The sequence below is a fragment of the Chelmon rostratus genome, chromosome 23 (genome assembly GCF_017976325.1).
Source record: "Chelmon rostratus isolate fCheRos1 chromosome 23, fCheRos1.pri, whole genome shotgun sequence".
Taxonomy (NCBI): domain Eukaryota; kingdom Metazoa; phylum Chordata; class Actinopteri; order Chaetodontiformes; family Chaetodontidae; genus Chelmon; species Chelmon rostratus.
Window position 1 is genome coordinate 7,857,658 of NC_055680.1, and position 22,913 is coordinate 7,880,570.

At 45.3% G+C, this 22,913-nt stretch overlaps 1 protein-coding gene across 2 annotated transcripts in view; it reads left to right on the plus strand.

Moving 5' to 3' along the window:
* Window positions 1-1,054: 1,054 nt before the first annotated feature.
* Window positions 1,055-22,913, plus strand: part of LOC121626470 (sodium/potassium/calcium exchanger 2-like) — a 39,826-nt gene continuing 17,967 nt past the window's right edge. The window contains exons 1-3 of one of the 2 annotated variants that reach the window (XM_041965004.1): window positions 1,055-1,102; window positions 2,325-3,401; window positions 19,747-19,855. In XM_041965004.1, coding sequence (XP_041820938.1) covers window positions 2,499-3,401; window positions 19,747-19,855 — 1,012 coding nt within the window. In that variant the 5' untranslated portion in view covers window positions 1,055-1,102; window positions 2,325-2,498. Of the gene's footprint in view, window positions 1,103-1,354; window positions 1,471-2,324; window positions 3,402-19,746; window positions 19,856-22,913 lie in introns of those variants that run through there. The other variant, XM_041965003.1, reaches the window with a different exon arrangement.

A 22,913-nucleotide genomic window follows, 5' to 3' on the forward strand; every position in this document is an offset into this window, starting at 1 on the left:
TAGCCTGGCTCACTCCAGTGGTGACAAAATCCACCTTGAAAGCTCACTGTTTTTGCTATGGTTTGTTTGTCTGATGCAAAACCAAAGCTGTGGTAGACTCCAGGAAGTCAGTGCACCCGACCAAGAAATAGTCACAACCTGCCCCAACCCAAAAAAAATCCTTCATTTTCTGCATGGTTTAAATAAAGCGAGATATAATTACTGAGCTTTAGAAGTCCTGGCAGAGAGATTTTTAAAACCCCTGTTTCCACTCCTTATGCTATAAGCTAACCAGCTGCTGCTTACAGCTTTATTTTGAACAGACAGATGTGAGTGGTGCCAAACTCTTGGCAAGAAAGCAGATGTGCAAATTTCTCAAAATGTTAAAACACCTTCAAAATGAAATATTAAGCTGGAGTGTAACGATGCATCATGTGTAAAACAAACAAACAAAAAAAAAACAGTGATGCTGCACCTGGAGCTGTGCTCTGTCAGAGACATGGACGCACCACTTGCAAATAACCTTGAAATGACCTCGGCGCGCGCATAAATCAGCAACTGAGCTGACGCTTATCCACCTGTTCCGTCATCATCATCATCATCATAAAAAAAAAATCAGTGGAAATACTGCCTTTGCTGTGTAACCACGGCAACTCCTCCCTCAAAGCGCAACATCACCAAAGCCCCCACCGCGTGAACCCAGCAGGAACGGACACGCTGTCTGCCGCTTACCTGGCTTTATTAATAAACCAACCGGCTCACGTGGTCAGCCCAGCCCAGCACAATATTCTGCCTCACTCGGGAGGTATTTTCGACCAGGGGATTTTTTTCCCCTCTCCTCCTCATCCTCCTCCTCCTCCTCTCATCCGAGACGGGAGGGATGCTGCTGCCGCTGCTGTGAGGCAGAGAGGTGAGCGCAGTTGGAAAAGCATTTTTCTCCCCCCTCCTCTCCCTCCAAAGCTCCTCCTCTGTCGCCGGAGAGCACAGACCGGTCACATTTCTTTCTTTCTTTCTTCCTTTTTTTTCTTTTTGGCTCAATGAGAGGAAGAGGGCACCGGAGAGGATTTCCTAATTTCAACCTGCTGCTGCGCCGTGCGGCTGTTTTCTCTCGCCTCTGTCAAAGGTAAGACATGACACCGTCCGCAGCGCCGCCGCGCGTCATGCGCCTCGCCGGGGGAAACTCGTGTTGGGGCTGTTGTCTGTCGGCTGTTTGTTGTGTGGTGATACAGCTGAAAGGGCGAAGGCGTTATTGAAGGGCAGACGACGAGGCGGGTGTGTGTGTGTGTGTCTGTGTGTGTGTGTGTGAAAGAGTTGTCCGTGGAGCTGGCATCTCAGACGAGCCGTGCAGCTCGGAGGCTGTGCACCATTGAAAAGTCAAACAGGACAGGATGTGTTTTTAGCTGCTTTTCACCTGAGCGGCAGCGGCAGAGCCGTTTCCACTGACTGCAGCCGAGTGACCGCCGGCCTCCTCGTTTTCTGGTATTCGTTCAGGTAAAAAAAAACAGCAGCTTTCCAATTTTTCTGACTGCAAGTTGTCTCATTTGAAGATTTGAGGCTGTTGAACCAGACGCATCATCTGCCCATGGAAGTTTCCCTGCCTCTGCTGCATCCCGTGCTTTGAATTTCTTGTATTTGTGAATTGCATCCGAACACTTAATATTGCTCCTGTGATTCTACATCCTGACCACGATGGACGGTTTCACTTACACTGCACGGAAATGCTCAAACTGAAGATGTCGTGCGTGTGTTTCGTCTTAATTATAGAGATTTCTTGGAGTGCTGCGAGAGAATGACAATACTAAGAGCAGGGGGTGACTGTAAAACTCACCAACTGCGAAATATGCTTTATTCCACGTGTGCTGCGTGACATAATCGGGAATATCCTGCTCGATTTTAATTTCCACAAATCTACATGGAGCTGTTTTTGGCTTAGTCAGGATTAGTCCTGATGTGTAGACTTTTCCACAGCAACAATGATTATTGGTTCATCTAGTTGCTATTTATTACGTTTTGTATCTTTCATAAATATAAGGTAAAAAAATAATTGTCCATCACACATTAGGAGCTGGTTTGCAATGTTATATAAAAAATGTGTTTTAATCAGATGTTTTACATGATCGATTGTAATTACCAAAATGGAGAAAGATTAACTTTTGCTGATTATGTAATCAATTAACTAATTGTTTAGTTCTCGGTCTCTTTATGCTTTGTATCATCACCACGCTTGACAGCAGGATCTTTAGAGTAATCCTAGTGAACTCAAACAGCCGATTATCATATCTTGCTCGGTTTCTTTCCTGCCTCAGTAATGATTTTTTCTTCCTTCTTTCCACATTGTCCAGCAGAGGCTAATATGAAGACATCATTCGGCAAACCAGACCCTGGAAAGCACCTACAATCTTTTCAACTCATTTGAACCTGAAGACAAGGCCATGCATCGTCTCCGGTAAAACCCGGCCCCCTCTCTCCCCTCTTCCTACCGATCCTTTGAGAGCGAGGACACCACGAGCTGCACAGACATGGGTTCGCACCAGCCCTGCGAGGATTCGCTGGAGCGGAGGCCCGTATTGGGCGCTGCCTGCAAGCGGCAGGGCCACCGGTGTCTGCGGAAAAAGCTGAGGCCAGTGCGGATCTTGGGGTTCGTCTTCAGCCTGGTGGCCGTAAGTGCCGTCTCCTTCAGTGCCTTGACCTGGAGCTCAGGGGGGCTCAGGGAGCCGGTGCTCCCCCAGGAGAGTCTCCGCCAGTCGGCGCCCCACAGGACTCTCCTTTTCACCCCACCTCAGAGGGACCCCAATGTGTCAGCCGACATGCCAATAGCCATGAGATCCACAGCAGGTAGCAACGAGAGCCAGGGGGAGTACCCGCCAGACATCTTCACCCTTCAGGAGAGGCGCCAGGGCGCAGTGGTCCTCCACATGTTCGGCATGATCTACATGTTCATAGCCTTAGCCATAGTGTGCGACGAGTTCTTCGTCCCAGCGCTGACAGTCATCACGGAGAAGCTGACCATTTCGGACGACGTCGCGGGCGCCACCTTCATGGCGGCTGGCGGCTCGGCCCCGGAGCTCTTCACCTCCATCATCGGCGTCTTCATCTCGCACAGCAACGTGGGCATCGGCACCATTGTGGGCTCGGCCGTCTTCAACATCCTCTTCGTGATCGGGATGTGCGCCATCTTCTCCAAGGAGATCCTCAACCTGACGTGGTGGCCGCTCTTCCGCGACGTCTCCTTCTACATCCTGGATCTGATCCTGCTCATCGTCTTCTTCCTGGATAACGTCATCTCCGTGTGGGAAAGCCTCACGCTACTCACGGGCTACGCCGCCTACGTGATCTTCATGAAGTTCAACAGCAAAGTCGAGGGCTTCGTCAAAAACTGCATGAACAAGAACCAAGTGGTAGAAGTAGAAGTGCAGCCCAAGGTGAGTTGGCGTCTCGACCCGCATAATTTTTCTCCCACTTCCCTTCACCACCATCTCCTCTGAAAATCCAATTTCATAGGAAATGTCAGCCCATGAGGAAGTTACAGCAGTTGTGCAGTGATGACTTTTAGTATTTTGGCTAATAGAAATGACCTTCAGTGTCTCCTCTGGCGCTGGAACACACACTCATCCATCTGCACGTATCATGCAGCTGATTTTAATGAATTCAGGCCGACTTTGATAATTGTTTCAGCTGAGCCCAAAAGTGAAACCGGTCTGTTGGTGGAGACGTGCTTTTTAATTCCATGCATCTCTTTTTTTTTTGTTCTCATCAACCTACAACCATTTTCAAATTAGTCTCACTCTTAGATCATTCAATATGCAACAGCCAATGCCAAGCATATGTTTTAAGAGACTGGATTATGGCGTGCATATTCATTACCTTAGAATAGGTAAAAGAATAGAAACCTAGTGGGTGTTAAGAATGGAGTATATTCAACAACTCAACTGACCATTGTGCTTTAATGCGGTTCAAGCGACGCTGCATAGGGCTGGCTTACAGTATTCCACTGTGGGATTAATAAAACAGAGTCAAATGTGTAATTCTGGGTTAAGCTCTACAAATTGTGTCCCCGTCTGACAAACAAATCCCTCGGAAAATCTCAGGAGCTATTTTCTTTTCCCCCCAGTTAAAGATTTCCAGCATAAATATTGTGTCTAAACTGTTGCGTAAACACGTGAACCGCACACAACGTGATTGAGGCGAATGCCTCCATGGTGGCTGCGCTAGTCTCGGCATTTCCTCCATGTTGGTTTCCGGGGGGGGGGGTGTTCTTCATGCACGGTCGTTCGGCGCAGCGTTGTACTTTTCCGTTTGCTCCGTAGCATAAACAGTGAGTGCTCCACGGACAAAAACAGCAGAAGTTGTTGTGCTGCTTCAAAAAACATTCGCTACCTCAATGACACTTGAGGGCAAAAGACACTGCAGTGCAATTTGATGCTGGTGTAGAGATTATCCGGACGGATTTAGATTTCTTTTGTTACATGAAATGGAAATGAAATTTTGAGAAAGTTGTATTATGAAGCTTTAATTAAATCTGGATTTATTCTAAGTACATAAAGGATATTTAAACTGCAGGTTACACAATGATACTGGGGGGGGGGGGGCTCTCAAGGAAGCCAACATCACTGCAATTGCTATGCAGTGTGTAAACCACAATGCAAAAATGAAAGCCTCTCTTCATTTAAAAAGCAGGCATGACAATAGTTACTCTGTGTGGGTCCTGTTACGGCCATGCTAATTTGATTTAGGGCTTATGTGCAGGAAACGAGTGAGAACTGAGGTGTACAGGCCGAGTGCCAGAGAAGACTCAGGTGACCTTGAGCTGCAATGGATTCTGGGTACCTTGGCCAACTGAACAGTGTGCGTGTGTGTGCATCTGCATGTGTGTGTTGAAAGGCAACTTTTGATGGGGGGGGTAGTGTGAGACAGATGAGTCGATCAAACCCCGCCATCACGTCTCATCTCCTGTGACGCTCGCAGCAGATTTAGCTTCTCTCTCTCGCACTTCTCAGCACCCAAAACACAAAATAAACAAAACGAATGAGTTAGAGGTGGACCAAAAAAAAAAAAAAGCTCTGAAGTGATTATTTTGCGACATATAGGCTGTGAGTTAACCTGTTTTAATTTGTGGTCTGGGTTAGTAGAACCAGAAAGGCACAAATATTATTAGAATATAATCATCTAAACACCCATTTTAATCACGGCGTGACACTTTGGGGACGTGTATTTCAAGACACAAGCGTTATTTTGAGATTTAATTGGCAATTTAGCAAGCGTGTGTGTGTGTGTGTGTGTGCATGTGAGTGTGTGTGTAAATTCATACATGACTAATGGAGACTGCCGGGCGAGAACAAGGATAACTCCACAACTCTGTAAAACAATGGAGGTGCTGATTTTCTTCTTTTTGTTTTCGTCTTTGTATTTTTAAATGACGTTCGCCACCATGAAGCAAGAGCATTGTTTTTAATCATGCCCCCGCCACGGCCGAGCTCCAAGGTGTCCTTAATCCTCCATACATTACCGCTCAGGTGTGAAGTATTGCACTGTAAGGACAATAGGATGTCATTTGATGCCATGCCCTTGAACTAAACGCTTGATTAAAATGGGCTTCCCTGAGATTATTTCACGCATTATGATATTGGGATGTCCCCGCTGTGTGTTGCATTGCTGCCATAGACAGAAACACGGGACAGTCAGCAGCAGAAGACGAGTGGCGCCGCCCTCAACACAAAAGCGTGGAGGTCGCTCGTTCGCCATCTGGTTGTCGGCCGTCAACAGATTCTGCTATAAGTGGCGCGTGAAGCTCAGTTCGGAGACGAACATGGACAGCAGTGTGATGTTCTGCATTTACAAGTCATCAGTCAATTTTGGACCGTCTGTGACCGCTGCCCCTCATCTCATTACATAACCGCTTGTACTGCAATCCCTCTGGTTTTTTTGTTTTTTATTGACATAAAAAGTTTCATTGTGGAACTTGTTTATTCTGCTCCCGGTAATGCAAAAATAGATGGCTTTGCTTCTCTTATTTTCTCAAAAGTAATGCCTCAGCTCCCAGCGTTAAATGGTGAGCACAGGCCTTGCTATTCCATCATTTGACAGATTGCGTCTTTCTTTTTCCCTCCTCTGTCCAGGGATGAGGCGTAACATCATTCATACATCACAAACACAACTGTCAGATCCCAGCGTGGATGCTAGGTCGACTTTAAAAGCCATTGTTTCATAGCAGTTCAGCCTCATCAAATGTAATCTGCAATAATCTCTCAATCCAGTTAACACCACCATGAATGCTCCATAATGCAGTGCACTTAGACTACTTGGATTTACAGCAAAATAGGATAGCAAAGATGGGAGCGCATTCAAGACCTCACGTAGTTTTTGGAGAATGACGGTTACACGTTCCCTCAATCTTGGTCATGCAAACGTTCCTGCAGTTTTGAACTCCTGTTTGGAACTGCTTACCACCGATGATGACAGCTCGATACAAAGTTAACTCTGCTTGCACCTCTAAATAAACACCACCACTCACACTGAGAGCTCTTAATTTGAGAGTTACAAATGACACTTAAAGCTGCATTAACTGTTTTTGGCCACTTGGGGGAGACAAAGGCGAAGTGGCATTGCCTTCATTTGGCGTTGCCTTTCACTTTTTTTCTCGCCCTGGTTTGGTCTCCACCATCTTCTGGGGGAAATACGTGACTGTTTAACGTGCTAACTGCTCCACTGTGTTCACCAGCTGGTCGCTAACTTTGCCGCCGGACGTTTGGTGCTAGCGTGCAGTTGTAAAGAGCTGAGAACGAAGCGGTCAGTAAGCCAAAACAATGGGCTGAAAAACAGAGGGGGACCAGTGGAGTCAGGGTGACTGCTGATTCGTCACCATGACCCCTTTCACAAACAGTTATTTGAAGCAGGTCAAAATTGCTTCAGAGCTTCAGAGTTGTCGCTTGATTCCAGCGCATGACATGCGATTTCATTTGTTCTTCTTTGACCCAAACAGATGTTGGAAGGATGTATTTACCTATTAGCTCTGGCCCGATTGGTGCCTAATACCTTTGTTTACCTAATAAGTGCTTAGCTGCTGGTTAATCTCACAACAAGGGCAGTCTGCCTTAGCCCAGGGAGTTAGCTTTCCATTCTATCTCCTATGAGACACAACCCTGCAGACTGGCTGGACTGTACTGCTAAATCCACTCAGGAGCAGAGATGACACTGACAAACACTAGTTTAGAGGAATTCTAAAAAGTCCTGATTTCATACTGAGGATAAGGCTATACAAGGCTACCAGTGGCCTGCCTAGAAAAACACTGCAGTGTAATATAATCCAATGCAATATCCCTGCAACAAATACCACCTTCGTGAAGCTTAAAATAGTCTTTCTTTGAGGATTTCTGATTCTATAGTTGTCCGTTTTTATTTTTGCAGTATATTTAGTCTGCTGCTGTGATCATGTCACATCTGTCAAGTCAGCCCCCCCCCTCGTGTTAGCGTCAAAGGGTGACTGCAGTGTCACACAACTTGGCACTGTGAGCTACAATAGTTCATAGGTCAAAGATGGCGTCACTTTACTGCATCGCTGCCTTTAGATGTTGCACGTTCTCTCGGAGTTAAGCTTCTTAGTCTTGTGGCGCGGTGGTGACTGATGCACAAGGGTCTGATTACTGCACCCGAGGTCACTCAGTATGTGCGGAGCGACCGAAGGAGGTCTCACCAACGCATGAGGGCATTTCCTCGCCATCTGAATGCGTCCCACTCACACGCACTCTGCGGATTGTTGCGCAGACTGTGGTGGCACAGTTCAAGGTCACAACAGAGCTTGAGGCTCCCACGTTTGCCTCAGATGGGGGGAGTATACTGTAAATGTGGCTCAAGATTTTCCCCGCTTCAGCCATTTTTCGCTGGAGAAACAGCAGATGTGCGTGTACTAGAGTTGGCTTTGCATGCCGATGGCGTCCCACCGAAGCAATCGTTCGTCCAACCCTTGTCGAACCAGTCAGCCAAGCCAATCAATGCTGGCATCTTAACCGCACTCCACAAAGAAAAGTAGCGCTTTTCCATTCCAATCTGCAACACTCACGCGATAGATTTTGCCCACTGAAAAACCTCTTTTAAAGAGGTCAGTTCAGGTCTGGCATGGCATAAAGTCAGATTTGTAAGGAACAACAACGAAGGCTTGCTCTGTCCGGGCGTGGCATGAGTAGGATCTCTCATCATATGCACACCCTCCCCCAGCCCCCTCCTCAGGACCACCTCACCGGGCCAGCCCAGGCTTATCTTGTTATCTTGCGGCCTCTCTCATTGTTTAGCTGATGGACTGACTGGCTGCTTTTGAAAATACTGGCTCGGGCAGATCAGATTAGCCAGCACTTTGCACGCTGCGGTTTTATGGAAGACAGGGGGGCGACGAGCCCCCTTCTCCTTGTTATGATGATGGTGACACACAAGACGTCGGAGTTTGTCAGCAATGATGATGAAGTCAGAGCGGGGCCACCTGACAACGCATGACAAACAACAGGCAGCTGAATATCGCCTCACAGTGTGGAATCATGCTAAATTTGACCGTGCTAGTTCATTACATTAAATCCATGTGATGTCAGCATGATGTCAGCATCAGAATGGGCACATTAAAGACTGTTAAGTAATTGTGAGACTTTTCAGAACGCGGATTAGGCAAGAGCAAAACACCTCATATACTTGTCGAAATGAATAGAGCTTGCAGATTGGAGCGTGGGTTGTATTCTGCGTCCAACCACAGGACTCGATGGCTGCTATCGTCAACGCTGGATAAGCCAGCGTGTATCGAGGCAGATGTTGGTTCTGCTGAGATGGAAGGTGCGACCTCTGATGTATTACCAAGCTATAAATAGCGTCACGGAGGCGAGATCTTCCATCAGGATGCGCTTCAAAGATCAGTTACAAGGCGGCTTCTGTGCAGGGAGCAGACTGCATTTCCTCCCTGTGCGATTGGACGTTCGGGCAGCTGCGCTGATGCTGATGACGCCTTCTGTATATTCACACACGCTGCTCCTTTTTTATTTTTACAGTCCAATCCCAGTGATCCCCCGCCTCATACTCTGTAATACCAGGCTGCCTTGCATGAACTTTGTCACTAGCTGTGCGCTTCAGTCGTGTGACGTATCCATGGGATTATCTCCCATTATGACGGATGTCAACCTAATTTTCGGCAAAATCCAGATGTGCACCGCTGAACTCCTACCAAATTATGAACTACATCTGCTTCAGATTGCTTGTTTTGGGCTGGATTTTGCTGCAATAAAAGGAGCTGTCAAGCTAATTTCTAGGAAATCCTGCTGAAATACCCCAGTAAAAGTATGTTTTGTACAATACCCAGAAACATTCACCTCGCTTTTTATTGTAGCCATGTACAGATTGTGTGCTACTATTATTGAACTTGAAACTTGAAACGAAAAAAATGAAATTTCTTTTTCGTGGTATGCTTTGTATAGTGCGTGCCCTTGCCCCTGATTTGCACCGCCTGTTATATAAAAGCGGTGAGTAGTCGTGTTTGTATCCTTCAAATGGAGAGTTGTAGAAGTGGCCTTGGTCTAAACTGAAAGCAAAACAGGTAGAAGTTGAAAACGCTTGTGTGTGTTCCATGCAGGCCCAAGGTTCCTGAGGGATAGGTAGGAACAAAGAAAATTAGTGGTACCGATGGTTTGATATCTAAATTTTCAGGCAAAGTCGAACTGGATCTTTTTTAAGGTCACACTTGCACATGCGTCTGCAAACACATACAGTATATACACTATATATGCACTCACAGAGAGACATCGGATCATTTTGGCACTTGAGCTCAGCCAGCAACAGCGGAGCCAGGGTCCAATCATTTAAAAATAGAAAGCCTGCGACTTTGATCTCACCATGACGATGAGGAGTCCAAGTTTTATCATCTGTTCCAGCTGTGGCTCCTCGTCTGAGGAGGAGGGGCGCTGCTGTAGAGCCAGTAATTAGGATTCGGAGGTTCTACCTTGTGTTTTAGCTGTTAGTCAATAGAGAGAAAGGCATCGTTCAGAACACAGTAACGGCCCAATCAAAAACGCAGGTTTTAGGAAACTAGCGTGGAGGGCTATTGAGCGGGAGCCGCTTCTTTCACCGCCTCTCTTCTGTTGTTGACAATCACTCGTGCTCCTCGACGGCGTCCTGCCTTTGTCCAAATCCAATTAAATTGCATTCACTGGTAATACTTGTGCACGCAAAATGCTCATTTGCATCAAAGGTGCTGATGTCTGTTTTTTATGTCGTCCTCGATTGGTCATTGTACGATTTGGCTTCCCCCCCTCCGTCCTTATCAGAGCGGACAGTGGCTCTCCACTGCCTCCTCAGTGCTGTTAATGGTCTGAAGGTCACCCTGTCACTTTTTACAGTGCCTGTCTAATTATCAAAAGCACAATGCAGGCCGCTTTAAAAAGAAGTAAAACATTGAAGCTTATTATTTTTGCCATGTAAAGTAGAAGCCATCGTGAGTTGTTCGACTTCAGAGATAAACAAAAAAAAAAATGTGGACTTGATACCAATGGCGTCCAAGTTAATATCTGTTTGAAACATTTCCTTCATCATCTTATCATATAATGTTGACATCAATTGTGCTCTCACTTAACGCACTTAACGAGACCACATATGGAATCAAGCTGCAATTTTCAGATCTGCCTGCACCACAGTGCTTTACAGACGTTCACATACTGCGGTCAATTAGCTGATCAACCCGTTCTGATGATCCAGCTCATCCATTCATTTCACTTTATTTTGATCTCGAAGAATCATGGAGGGCATGTCCTTGTTTCCAATGATGTTGAGACCAAAGTTAAAAAAGGATAAATACACACAAAAAGGGAAAAGCAGCAGCAAGTGTAAATCAGCTTGTTGGTGTCATTTGGTGGCTTTATCTCACTGACTTCAACCCGCTGGTAAAACTCGCCTCTGCACACCCAGGTTTGAAAGCTCAGTGAGTGAGCTAGCTGCAGCTTATTTCCTGTTCACATCCAGTCACACTGAACCCAGCCTTTGGCCTTGGTGCAGTACCATGGACAGCACCGACTCTAGCTCACCGGTCTTCAGCACCGATGAGCAGCAGTGGCGTCAATGCTGTATTTCAGTTCTTTTCACTCAACCTCACCTTCAATCCTTCTCCTTCAGATGCATTTATCTGAAGCGCAGGGGTGTCACGTATGAGTCAAGCCACTACGTGTTAAAGGGATGCAGCCACTCTGCTCCATTAAAAAAAGGGCTCCATTTAAGGCCACATCACACCAATAACTCTGCAACAAGGGGAACGGTTAAAGGGAACACTTTAGATAAAACCATGCAAGTTTAGGGGGCTTTCCTGAACCAGCCATAGCCGCCACATTTTATGGCTCACTCAGAGGATCTCTGGATTGTGAAGCTGTTACTCTGTAATGCTCAGTGAGTGTATGTTTTGATGTGACCCAGACGGCCTGAAAAGCTCTGGCTCCAGCTTCATTGGAGGCCATTTCTATTTGATTTGTCCATTGTTTGAACCTTGGGTAATTTAAGCTCCTGAGGCTAGCAGGTGTTCAGATAATCAGATATGAGATGAACTGATGTAGTTTAGAGTCCCAGCTACACATTTTATTTCGCTATTGTCTTGAATGAATGACATGTGGTTGTCCTAAGTCATGTGACCCTTGTCTATTTAACTCAGTAGCTCAAGGCCATGAAGGTCAGGGCATACGTGTTTCCAGATTTAGTAACGCCTCTGTTGCAAAGAAATTCTGGAAAACTTGAAATGAGAGATTGCTTGGGTTTTTTTCCCCTTTTTTTTCAAAGGGAGAGCCTGAAGGTGAAACGTTGAGGCTTGCAAGAAACTGAAAGCCTTATCGATCAAAGGCTATTTTTGAAAGCAGGGTCAAATTAGCTAATGTAACTGCACTGTAAAAGCATCATGTGAAGGGCACAGAGATCCCTATCTCGTGGCCGTATGAAATGACACACAGGACCACAGCGAGATGGAAACCGTGCATATGGTCGGAGGTGGCCGAGGACCGGCGGGCCTGACGTGCTTAACTCCTTCCTCGGGGGGATTTTTGACCCTCAGCGTCAGCCTCACTAAGCTGCAGCAGCTGAACGTTACATCAGCTCTGAGGGCTGTGCTTGATGTAATACCCGTAATTTGTGAAATCCAGGGTGGCGATGTCTGCGCCGCTCACAGCGCTGCTGTGTAGATCTCACGACTGCAGACGGACCTGACACCGTGCAGACGACCACAGAGAATTTTAAACCAGATTTAAGAGAGTAAACTCTTAAAATGGAAGTGATTGCAATCAGACAGTCTCTAATGAGCTAATTAGAAAACGCTCTGGGCCTCAGTGAATCCGCTGAAAGCCTCTCCTCCTCTGTTCTCGTCTAACAAGGTTACCACTTATGTCCATCACCGATGGGGGAGTGATGCATATGAGGCTCCCCCTCACCCTCGTCCCCACTCAAAGCCCACCAAGGTGACCTGAAAGGCCACTCTCAGCATATTACCCTGCCTGCACTAAATGTAACTGGCCAACCTGACTGGCCAGCAGGAGGCTTCCTCCACATACCATCAATATTTAAGTAGGATTTAATTGCAATACTAATATGAAACTGAGCTAAAGGAAAAGTCTGCTGATATTCTACATGTTTATTATGGTCATCAAATCCCATGAAAAGTCCAAAACCTGAAACTGAACCCTTCCTGCGTATCCACATCACACCGTTGCACTGGGTGACACCTTCCCTCTCACTATGATCAACATGGACAATGCAGTTTATTTGGACTCAGCCCCACGTGCACCGTCTTGCTGTCGTGCATTGCGCCAGAGCCCCGAATGTGTGTTCGTCGGCAGCTGAAAATAGCTCCCAACAAATGCAAAAAAACCAACAACAGTCCTCTTGTTTGAGTGACGCTTGCTCATAGTTCCCAGCTGTTTTCAGGAATTACTGAGCCCTTTTAAAAAGTTTGTGAGCCATCTTCAAAGATCTACGTCTTGGCGACGGCTCGGGAAATTGGAAAAGTATTGAGTGTTGGACTGATATGTTGTTGTTTGTGATCTAGGTATCTGGAATTTGTTGACCAGCCTTATCCATTAGAGTAAAGCCAATTAGCTGGATCGTTGGACTTGAAATAATAATGAAAATGACTGTAAATAGATTGTTGTTCTGACATTTCTAATGGCACAACAAATAAATTAGCCAAGGAAGCGGGTCTGGCTGGAGAAGACACACTTGGCTGTAAATTTTGGACGTCGCCTTCATGCTCCTGACCCATTCAGTCCATTAAAAGTATACGCTTCCTGGTTCCATTTGTATTGACAGAGAAATCAGCTGTTCGGACATCCTGTCCCACAGGTCCACAGTAAGCGCATCAGGATGCATTGCATATTAGGTTTGGGGGCGAGGAAAACCAACCCAGGCTGACGAACGAGCATGTTTACCTAGCCATTACCTTGAACCTCTTATCATGCCAAGGGTGAGTTCATGTTCACTGATGGTATCGACAACAATCTCAGTATCCAGGTGAACTTAATACAGCATAGTAGGGTATCTTGGTTTCAGCTTACGTCGGTGGGCAAATGGAGCGCAAACACTGCCAGATGCCTCGACCTCTCAGCATCTGTTGGCTCCAGTTTTGTTGTCCCATCTAGGTGCTGCCACTATTATCTCTGACTTTGCATGTGTATACAGCTAGATTTTCACACCGTGTTATGAAACGTGAAGTAGTATCATGTGTGCATAATGCTATATGCTGGGAATGTGTGCTTGCTGGAGTAACACTAAGAGAGAGAGAGAGAAGAAAATTAAACACATCCACACATCATGAGTGGATGGTGGGATAAACAAGAACATTACAGCAATACTAAGAAAACAGGAAAGTACAGTGGATGCTGCTCTGCAGATATGTTATTCCTAAGACCAATACATGGAAAAAACCAGGACTGCCCAGTCGCCTAAGGGCAACTACACTTGGACCACTGTCAACAATTGAGTTTGGTCTGGTTGCCTCTGCTGGGAACCACTTCTCTCCGTCAAATGAAAGTCTTTCAGCATCAGGAACTGACGAGGCAGCAGCACCAGCACGGATACAGCAGAACCCAAACAAAAGACGACACATGGCTTCATCAGAATCTCTTAAGGCATGCAGACAAACAGGAGAGGGTGGCTGAAAAAATCTGGGGCAGAGAGTGCTGCAGCAGGGGCACAGCGGACACGCTGCAGAATATAAATGCCGACTCCTGGAGGAAACTTTTGCTCATTGTTTGCTCCAATCACAAAAACAAAGGATCCTGTTCAGCTGTTAACTGCTTACTGCATCTGCAGGTCAATATAGAAAATATAGATGTGATCAGGTTTGCTGGAGGTCGTTATTGCACCTCTTGTATTTACTCAGAAAAAAACCTTCCGTTACATGTGCACTAAATTTAATCTTGGGGATAAATCACATTATTATTAACACAAGAAGACTGACTTTACAATACACTTCAAGCACACGAAGTACTGATAGGGAAATCACAAAAAACTTGATTTGCTCGTGATCAAACCCAGCTTTGCATTCACTTGCAAAAATGACACAGCAGTTTTTGTTCCCCTCTCCCAAAAGCCCGAGTCTGATTGGTTCATGGGAGGGGGGAGTAAGAGGAAGCAATTTTGGCTTAGTCCTGGTGAGCGTTGCCTTGTGGGAAATCAGCGTCGCGGCAGATCCTGTAATTAGTTCTGCTTGTTAGAAAAATGAAGGGGTTACTAATTAGCAAGTGGATGGCTTCTTGACTTGTTGTGCATCTTTTCCCTTCTTTCCTTGAAGATCATCATTATCGTCTCCAGGCAAAAAAAAAAAGAGGAAAGAGGGGGAGAGAAACAGACAGAGAGAGAGATGCTGCTCAGTCGTGCTGCTCAACAGTTTAGCTCGAACACGTTGAATCTAGATGGACAAATCTCGAAGGGTGTTCTGTCACGCTCTGACAGACAGGCTGCCGACTGTAAGCACGTGTAGGCAAACGCCTGGAGCTGTGCAAGATTTCACTTTTCAAGTCTGCTTAACAGGCAGTCTGGTTTTCACATATCTTTACATACACAGGCTCACAAATGCTTTATTTATATTGAAGCGTCACTTTCAATATGCAAGAATTTTTTCACGCCGGAAATGTCAAATCGACTTAATGTCCCAACAAGCCTGTCTGTCTGGCTTAATTCTTGGCTTGTGCGCATTAATCTTCTGCGTGTTACCTAGTGACAACCATGAAAACACCTTGCAAAAGCCCTGTTTGTCATTAATAGTTGGACAAACTAAATTAGATTTGATTTTTCCATTTCAAATCAAAGGAATAGTGGAACATGAACACTCTCAAGCCTGCACAGTAATTATATAGCTGGATCCGGCAGCCTGTTAGCTTAGCCTAGCATAAAGAATGATAACAGAAGAAAACGGTCAGCTTGGCTCTGTCCAAAGGTAACAAAATCTGCTGAACAGCATCCCAAAAGCTCACAAATTAATATATCTTTATTTAACCAGTAAAAGAATGTGAAACAGCAATTTGCCATTTAACCAAAAATATGCGCTTGAGTATTTCTTGGCTGGGAGCATCAACCCCGCCTTTTCAGATAAAACAAACGAAATGTAACTTATTTATTCATGAGCTTTAGAGATGCTTGTCGGTAGATTTTCCTAACCTTCAGATGAAGCCAGGCTGGCTGTTTCCTCCTGCTTCCAGTCGTAATGCAGTCAGCAAGTCTTTGTAGCTGTAGTGCTGGAATGAAGTTGAGAGTCTGCATCACATCCAGGAATGTCCTCGTCCATCTTTCTCACTGTATTCACGAGGTGATTAGTTCACTACAAGTGAGAATCTGATGCCACTCGAGTTTTTGGATGGTACATTTACTACTGTGAAATTTGCAGTAGGTGGTGTGTTGTAGTGACAGTAGAACCAAGCGTGACAGCGAGATGCAGCATCCTCAGTGACGGCCCCTTGTGTCATGATTTAGATTGTGGAAAAAAAACAAGCAGGAAATTAAGTGGAAATTATATGGAAAATGGCTGGAAGATTTAGAAAATGTAATACTGATTGCTGTTACCATAATTCACTGTATATCTAGGGTATATTAGAGAGTATATTAAGGATTTGAAGGATCAAGCTATGATGGATTTAATCAAACGCCACCATTGAGAAACTAGAAAGTGTGTAAAAAAAAAAGAGGCTATTATTCTCCTGTGTAATTTGGCTTGGATGTCGAAGTATAAAGGGAATGCAAATCAAAATCATCCAGATATAGACCCCTTTTGTGCACCCAGATTGCATATGAGAAGACCTATAATCCGCCACTGATGTTCGAAAGTCAGGACTTCGCTTTCAGCGTTCCACCGACGTGCTCAGATTCCTCCGAAAGTCCCCTCGTTAAGCTGTGGGCAATTTGAGCGGTGAAAGCGGAAGCATTTCTGCATGATGTCACACTCTTCATCGATAATTCTCCGTAAGACAGCGTTACATGCATGTGGCTGCAGAGGGACATTTATCTCCCTCAGCTGATCCGCTTCCAAGAATGATCCTGATGTGACATTACGTAAGAGCTGGAAGGCAGAGCTGCCGGTATTACAGAACACACAAACTCCAGAGAACATACTAATCTCCCTACGTGATTATTAGTCATAATATTTAACGCTGGCTTAATGAGCGACCCACGGCATAATCTCTATCTGGCACATTCACCTGTTCTCTCCTAACCCCCCTGACTTGCCTCTGAGGAGGGTGATAGGGAGTGAAATAGAATAATTATACCCCGAGTGTGCAGGGAATTACCCTGAAGATATGAAATGGGGAAAAAATTGGGTTATAGTTGAATAGCTGTGTGGAAAATCTCAGGATTAGCTCAGCTTCCGCTCATTTTTTGGGCAATGTTTAATTTCAGCTTCCCCATTTATTCTGGAGCTATACAGAGGGAAACTTAATATATGGTAAATTATGATCCGTTAAACAGAAACAGTGGGACACAGTGGGTGCTGACATTCACACTGACTGCAGTGGTGGATTTTGCTGAAAATGACACCAGTTCTCATGGAAAAGTTGATTTCATAAATTCCTAATCAACAAAAGGATCACAAATAATTTCATTTTCTTGTTTTTTTTTTCTTGTTTGGCCAAATGTAAGCTTTCATGAACCGAAGTTAACACCACATTCCTCCTTCCGTATGAAGAGATTTGATATTCATTGTGACGCAGCGTCATTTAACATGCAAATGAATCACTGGGTTGACAAGCCTGGAGGCCCTGTCTTCAAATGTGTATGTTTGCCCTGCATTTTAAACACTAACAAGATCAAACTGGATAATTATCTGCATTTCATTTGGCATCGGGCACTTCATCGATACACAGCATTCCTCCACATGTCAGATTTCCACATTTCTGTCTGAAAACCGTGTAGGCTGCGAAACAAAGCCTCAAGACGCAAAGATCTGAACAAAAGCTTTGTGTTTGTTCCCTTGCAGTTTGAAACAGAGGGGCCTGAAGCGACTGATATTTCACACGCACACGTTTTTGGAGATGAAGCGAGCGCAGTTCAGTCAGGCAGTTGGTGAAAGGCTTTTGTTTCAAAAATAGACTGTGTTACAGCACTGCACATGCCAAATGGGCCCGCTGAGAATGATAGCAGAGTGATTGTTGAAAGACCGGAGTCACGTTGGCATGATCTGGCACATACGCTCTCTCAAAGGCAAAGTTATCACATTAAAACTGGCTGCATGAAACTGTGAGGCAAAGATTTTGTTGACTTGAAGGAGTTAGGTGAGAAGATAGATGTCATTATCATTTCAGTCCACTAAGTATTAAGCTTCAGCTAGTTGGTGGTTAGCTTAGCTTAGCACAAAGACTGGAAAAGGGGGGAAAAAATATCCAACAACCAGGACAGTTAAAGCTAACTAATTAACATGTTATATCCGTTTGTTATTGCATTTTGAATTTGCACAAATTAAACAAATTAGACACGACATGGCTAAGGATCGCTGTTTCCCAGGCTAGCTTTGTCCCCCTGTTTTGCTAAGCTAAGCTAACTGCACACTAATGTCCCGAAATGTCAAACTACTCCTTGTGAATTAATGAGATCAATACCACTCTCATATTTATTCATTAAATATGAAGTTAGACAAGTAGCGCTTATCTTAGCATAATCCCTGGAAGCAGGGGGAAACAGCACCTTACACCTAGCTAATTAACACCTCATGTTTGTCCCATAGACTTTGATTTTTGGATTAAATTTAGGTTGTGGTGAACAGATTTTGCTGCCTTTGGACGGAGCCAGGCTAGCAGTTTCCCCTCATTCGAAGCCTTTGTGCCACGCTAAGCTAACCGGCTGCAGGCTGTAGCTTCATATTTACATCACAGTACAATAGGCCTCATAGTGGTATCAGTCTTTTCAAAGTCTTGGCAAGAATTTAAATAAGTGTATCTCCCAAACCCATCACATTTCTTGCCTCTTCACCCTCACTCTACTCTGAGTGCTGATACGAGTCGACGTCCTCGCCTCAAATTAGGGAAACCGAAATGACGTTTTTGAATACATTTCGTGGAAATTCGAGTCGACAATCTGATCTTGCTCAGCTTGCGCCTGACAGAGTCAGCGGGCACAGCGGTGGGGAGGAATGTGTCCCTCAAGTCTTGTCCACTCACATCACAGTCAGTCACCGCCATCACTGTAATGTCTCTCTCTATCGTCTCTTCATCTTGTCTGTGTGGTTGTGTGCGGCATGCTTCACATCTATGTCCTGTTTTCTCTTTCTCTCCCTCTCCCCCCCTTTTACTTCTTCTTCTCTCCGTGTTGGATGAGAAGGCAAGTCCGGGGGCGCCAGAGGATGACGGCAAGTTGTCGGTAGGTCCTGTCTGATTGACACTCTTCCCGTCTGCTTCTGTGTTCGTCCCTGTTTCTGTGTAGACGTAGTAGCGTAACTTGTGTTTCTCCCACCATACTGTGAACAAGACATGCACGCTGTTATCTCTAACCTCCAGCCTCCCCCTGCACAGAGACTAGCTCCGTCTGTTTTCCGAAGCCTTTTTTTTTCGCAAGCTACAGTTTGTACGGGTCATGCAAAAGTCGATCGAGGAAGGAGCATGTGTTGAGAAAGACTCTTTCAATGCTTGTGTGCTTCCAACAAGCGTGCCGGCGTGCTCAGTTTTCATCCAGATTGCAGAGGAAGAAGATAAAACAGAGCAGCAGAAGGAGAATCATCAGGGTCGCACCGGGAAGCCACATCTTACACAAGCCCTGCCAGTCTACATGTCTCCCTTGCCTCCCGCTCACACCCATATTGGCCTGTGAATTAGCACCCGGCACCTCCTGTGCCTACGCGTCACCTGTGGGCAGCCGAAGGGGGACACACTCCGAACAGCTGCCGCCTGCAACGGTGCCTAATTTCCCACAGTTCTCAAGTTCAGCTTCGACTGCTGGAGTGACCTTGGCGAGGGTTGTTTGGGGAGAAAGGCCTCGTACGCCACCTAAATGCCTGTCTCAACCCATGAGGATGATATTTATAAGAAGCAGAGGCACTTTATGGTAGTTTTACTGGGTTGCAGGTTCCGCTTAGGGGTTTTATGCAAAAGAGGATTAGGGAACCATATTCCAAACAGCTTGGATTAGAAATGGCTCTAGTAAAGTGCTTACAATTGATAGCCTGATGTTAATATCAGTATATGTGATGTATAAGAACCAGTTGTTGGATCAAAGTTATATATTTTTTGACCGAGGTAGTAAGTCCCATCCCAGGCAGCAGGATGTTTGATTGACACCTTGTTTCTCCTCTCACAGGCCAGGCCTCGACTGCAGAGGGGGGGTAGTTCCGCCTCCCTGCACAACAGCTTGATGAGGAACAGCATTTTCCAGCTGATGATTCACACGCTGGATCCTTTAAGTGAAGGTAAGGCAGTCAAGACGGACTGTACATAATAAAACCCGTCTGCAGTGGTGGATTTCACATCCGGAAGTCTCACAGGATGTTTGTTTTTCCGTCCATCATTGTCTATTTTCAGGTTGATCTTGCCTCGAGCGAGTTATCCTCTTGTCTTTTTCTCTTAACATGACCTCAATCCTGTTTTCAGATGTCTATGAAATGTATGTAAAGCAAAAAATTCAAGCCGTTTACCGGAAAAGATTACGAGCACATTCAGGATGTGCGTGCACCGAGCTAGAGCTCATATTCTTGGCTATGACTTACAAGCACAAGCATCCAAATGGTGTTTTTGTGACAGTTTCTAATTCAGTCCTTCCAGTAAAAAGTATTGGCTTTCATTCAGACACACGTGCCCCACGTTTTCTATCCCTTCAAGCCCAATGGCTCCACCATCAATGCTTGGAAATACTTCCTGAGCCCCGACATGCCAGGACTGAATTGATCCCTTTTTAAAAAAATAGTCTGTGCGAGACAAGGTGAGCTCGCTGCTGTGTCAGAGCACAGCTGAGGTGGAAGATCATTTTCCTTTAATCCAAGATGAAGGCCTATTAGCTTAGCTAAAGGAAATGTAAAACGGCAGTGTCAGTGCTCGGCGCAGGGGATGAATATGTTAATACGCCGGGGGGGTGGGGGTGCACTGTCATCCCACTCTCAAACCACCACGAAAAGACGAAGGGCAAGAAAAATTCACATCAGTGGGGAGGGCTTGGAGAATGTGTCAGTAGACTGTCTTCTCTCTCGGATGTGGGGGCAGCATCTCATGGCGTGATGAATCCTAATCTGTCGAATATGAATGTTAATGTTGAAGCTAATTCCTGTTTTTATTCCCCTTCGCCCTTTTAGTTTTCTTGGAAGTGTATTCACAGTGAATGTGGCTTGAGTAAGAGCGCCAGGGTCAGAGCGGCTACAAAACGAAATCCCGCCAAGGTCACGGTGCCATACGCGAGTATTGAACAATAGCCAGGCTTCATATTTCCCGTCTGGATGGACGTGATTACATTAGCAGACGTCTGCTCAGTAGCGAGGAGGCATTTCAGCTTTCTCCGAAATGACTGTACATTCCTTGAAAGCCAAACCTCGAATGAGTCAGCTCAGGAAAGATTAATAAGCTGTGCCGAGACCGACCTTAAAGTGCCCATTAACATGCATCAACGCATTGTTGTACACTGAAGCCAAGGCGTCCCGTCTCTGAGTGTATTCATCTCTCCATCTCGGTGATTAAAATGTAAATCATAACCTGCTGGGGAAATGGGACTCTGTACGGCCAGTCGTATACATGCTAGAGAGGGTCATGCATTCTCCGCCCTGCTGCTCCTTGTAGAGCCATTTGTCATTTGGTCCTCTTACTGGTATCTAACATGCTTTAATGATGGCAGACTGAAATATTTACTCCTTGTTTGACTGCATGAAGATTAATGGGCTGGACTATGCATTCAAAAGCCACCTGTTTTTGCTTGTGTTTGAGTCAAAATCACGACCAAGCATTGAAGAATATATGTCAAAACTCATTTCCTTTCATGTTAATGTTAATGTAAATGAATATGTTGTTTCCTAATTGTGGGTTTAAAATGGTCAAACAGGCAATTTCTGATTTAGCGTGAATGCTAGATTTGACCGATGAGTCTTTTGACAGATTGCTGAGTGAAAATGAATTCACCGAAGCAACAACCACAGTGTGACATGACTTGAGGACTGAATTAATTGCACCAGAGAACAAAAGCAACACTTGGGGCTCCAGTTTGATTTGAATATATTATTTTGAAATTTCCATGGAGCACGTTGGAAGTTTTCACAAGCTCCAGTGAACAATATAACGCTGGCACTGGTGTCAACCACGTTTTAAAGTGCGCTCATCACATGCCTCGTTCGTTCAGCGCATTAAATAACTTCATTGATCCGTTACCGTGAGGGCCCAATAAAGGTCGGCCCCATTTGGAGATGAGCGACTGCGTTCTTTGCACATTTACTGATTGAATTAATGCAAAGGAGCGTTTTGTTGGTGAGCTCGTGGCGTGGAGAGAGGCGAGCAGGTGCACCCATCAAAGACGGAGGCTGCGCCGCTTGTCCTCGTGTGCTCTTAGGCTTTAAGTGTAGCCCAGCGGGGCCGGGGGAGGGAGCTGGCAGGGCCCCGTCCATCCATTTTTCATAGAGATTTCTTAAAATAAAGTCGTCTGTGCTTCCGAGCCGAAGGAGAGTCTGAGGTTGTGTTGGGAACTGGTTACCTTTCACTTGTAAGACTTTAAGAGTAGGGGTGGTTTAGGTGTGCAGTATGTGTGTGTGTGTGTGTGTGTGTGAATGTGTGTGTTTGTGTTTTTAAGGGTTCTCATGGCTTCACCACTGTTCGCTCCTTTATTGGTCCCTTCCTCCTCCAATATTCGATCTGTGCTGTGACAGGCCGAACAAATTTAAATCATTATTCATGTTCATTATGATATGATTTTATGTTATCCTGCCACATGTTCTTTTCACCAAATCATTTAATGTCACACAAGTAGGTTTGATTTTTACAAAGATGGCCAGACAGCATGAAGTCTGGGCAAGCTTTTAAATCCTCTGCAGGAAAACCTTGTTGTAGGTGTTTAGTAGGAGTTTGTGTGTGGCCATGCTGGGAAATACACTTATTCGCTTTCTTGCCGAGAGTTAGTTAAGAATATTGCTACCACTCTTATAGCTGTTCGTTAAATATGAAGCTAAAGCCAGGTCACACTTAGCTTAGCTTAGCATAAATACTGGAAGCAGGGGGAAACAGCTAGCTCTATCTGAAGGTAAGAAAATGACCCTAACAGCACCTTAAGATCTAACTGATGTGTAACTTCAGTGGAAAAATGACTGTCTTTATGCTAAGCTATTTCTCTTTAGGACACAGTGCCTTACTGGACTCCACCACCCTTTCAATTCTATAATTCTGTTTTGTACAGATTAAAAAAGCGAAATATATATTCCCATAATCTTGTGAGCTTTCGAGGTAGTAGGTAGATTTTCTTACCTCTGGGCAGAACCAAACTAGCCGGCTCCCCCCGCTTCA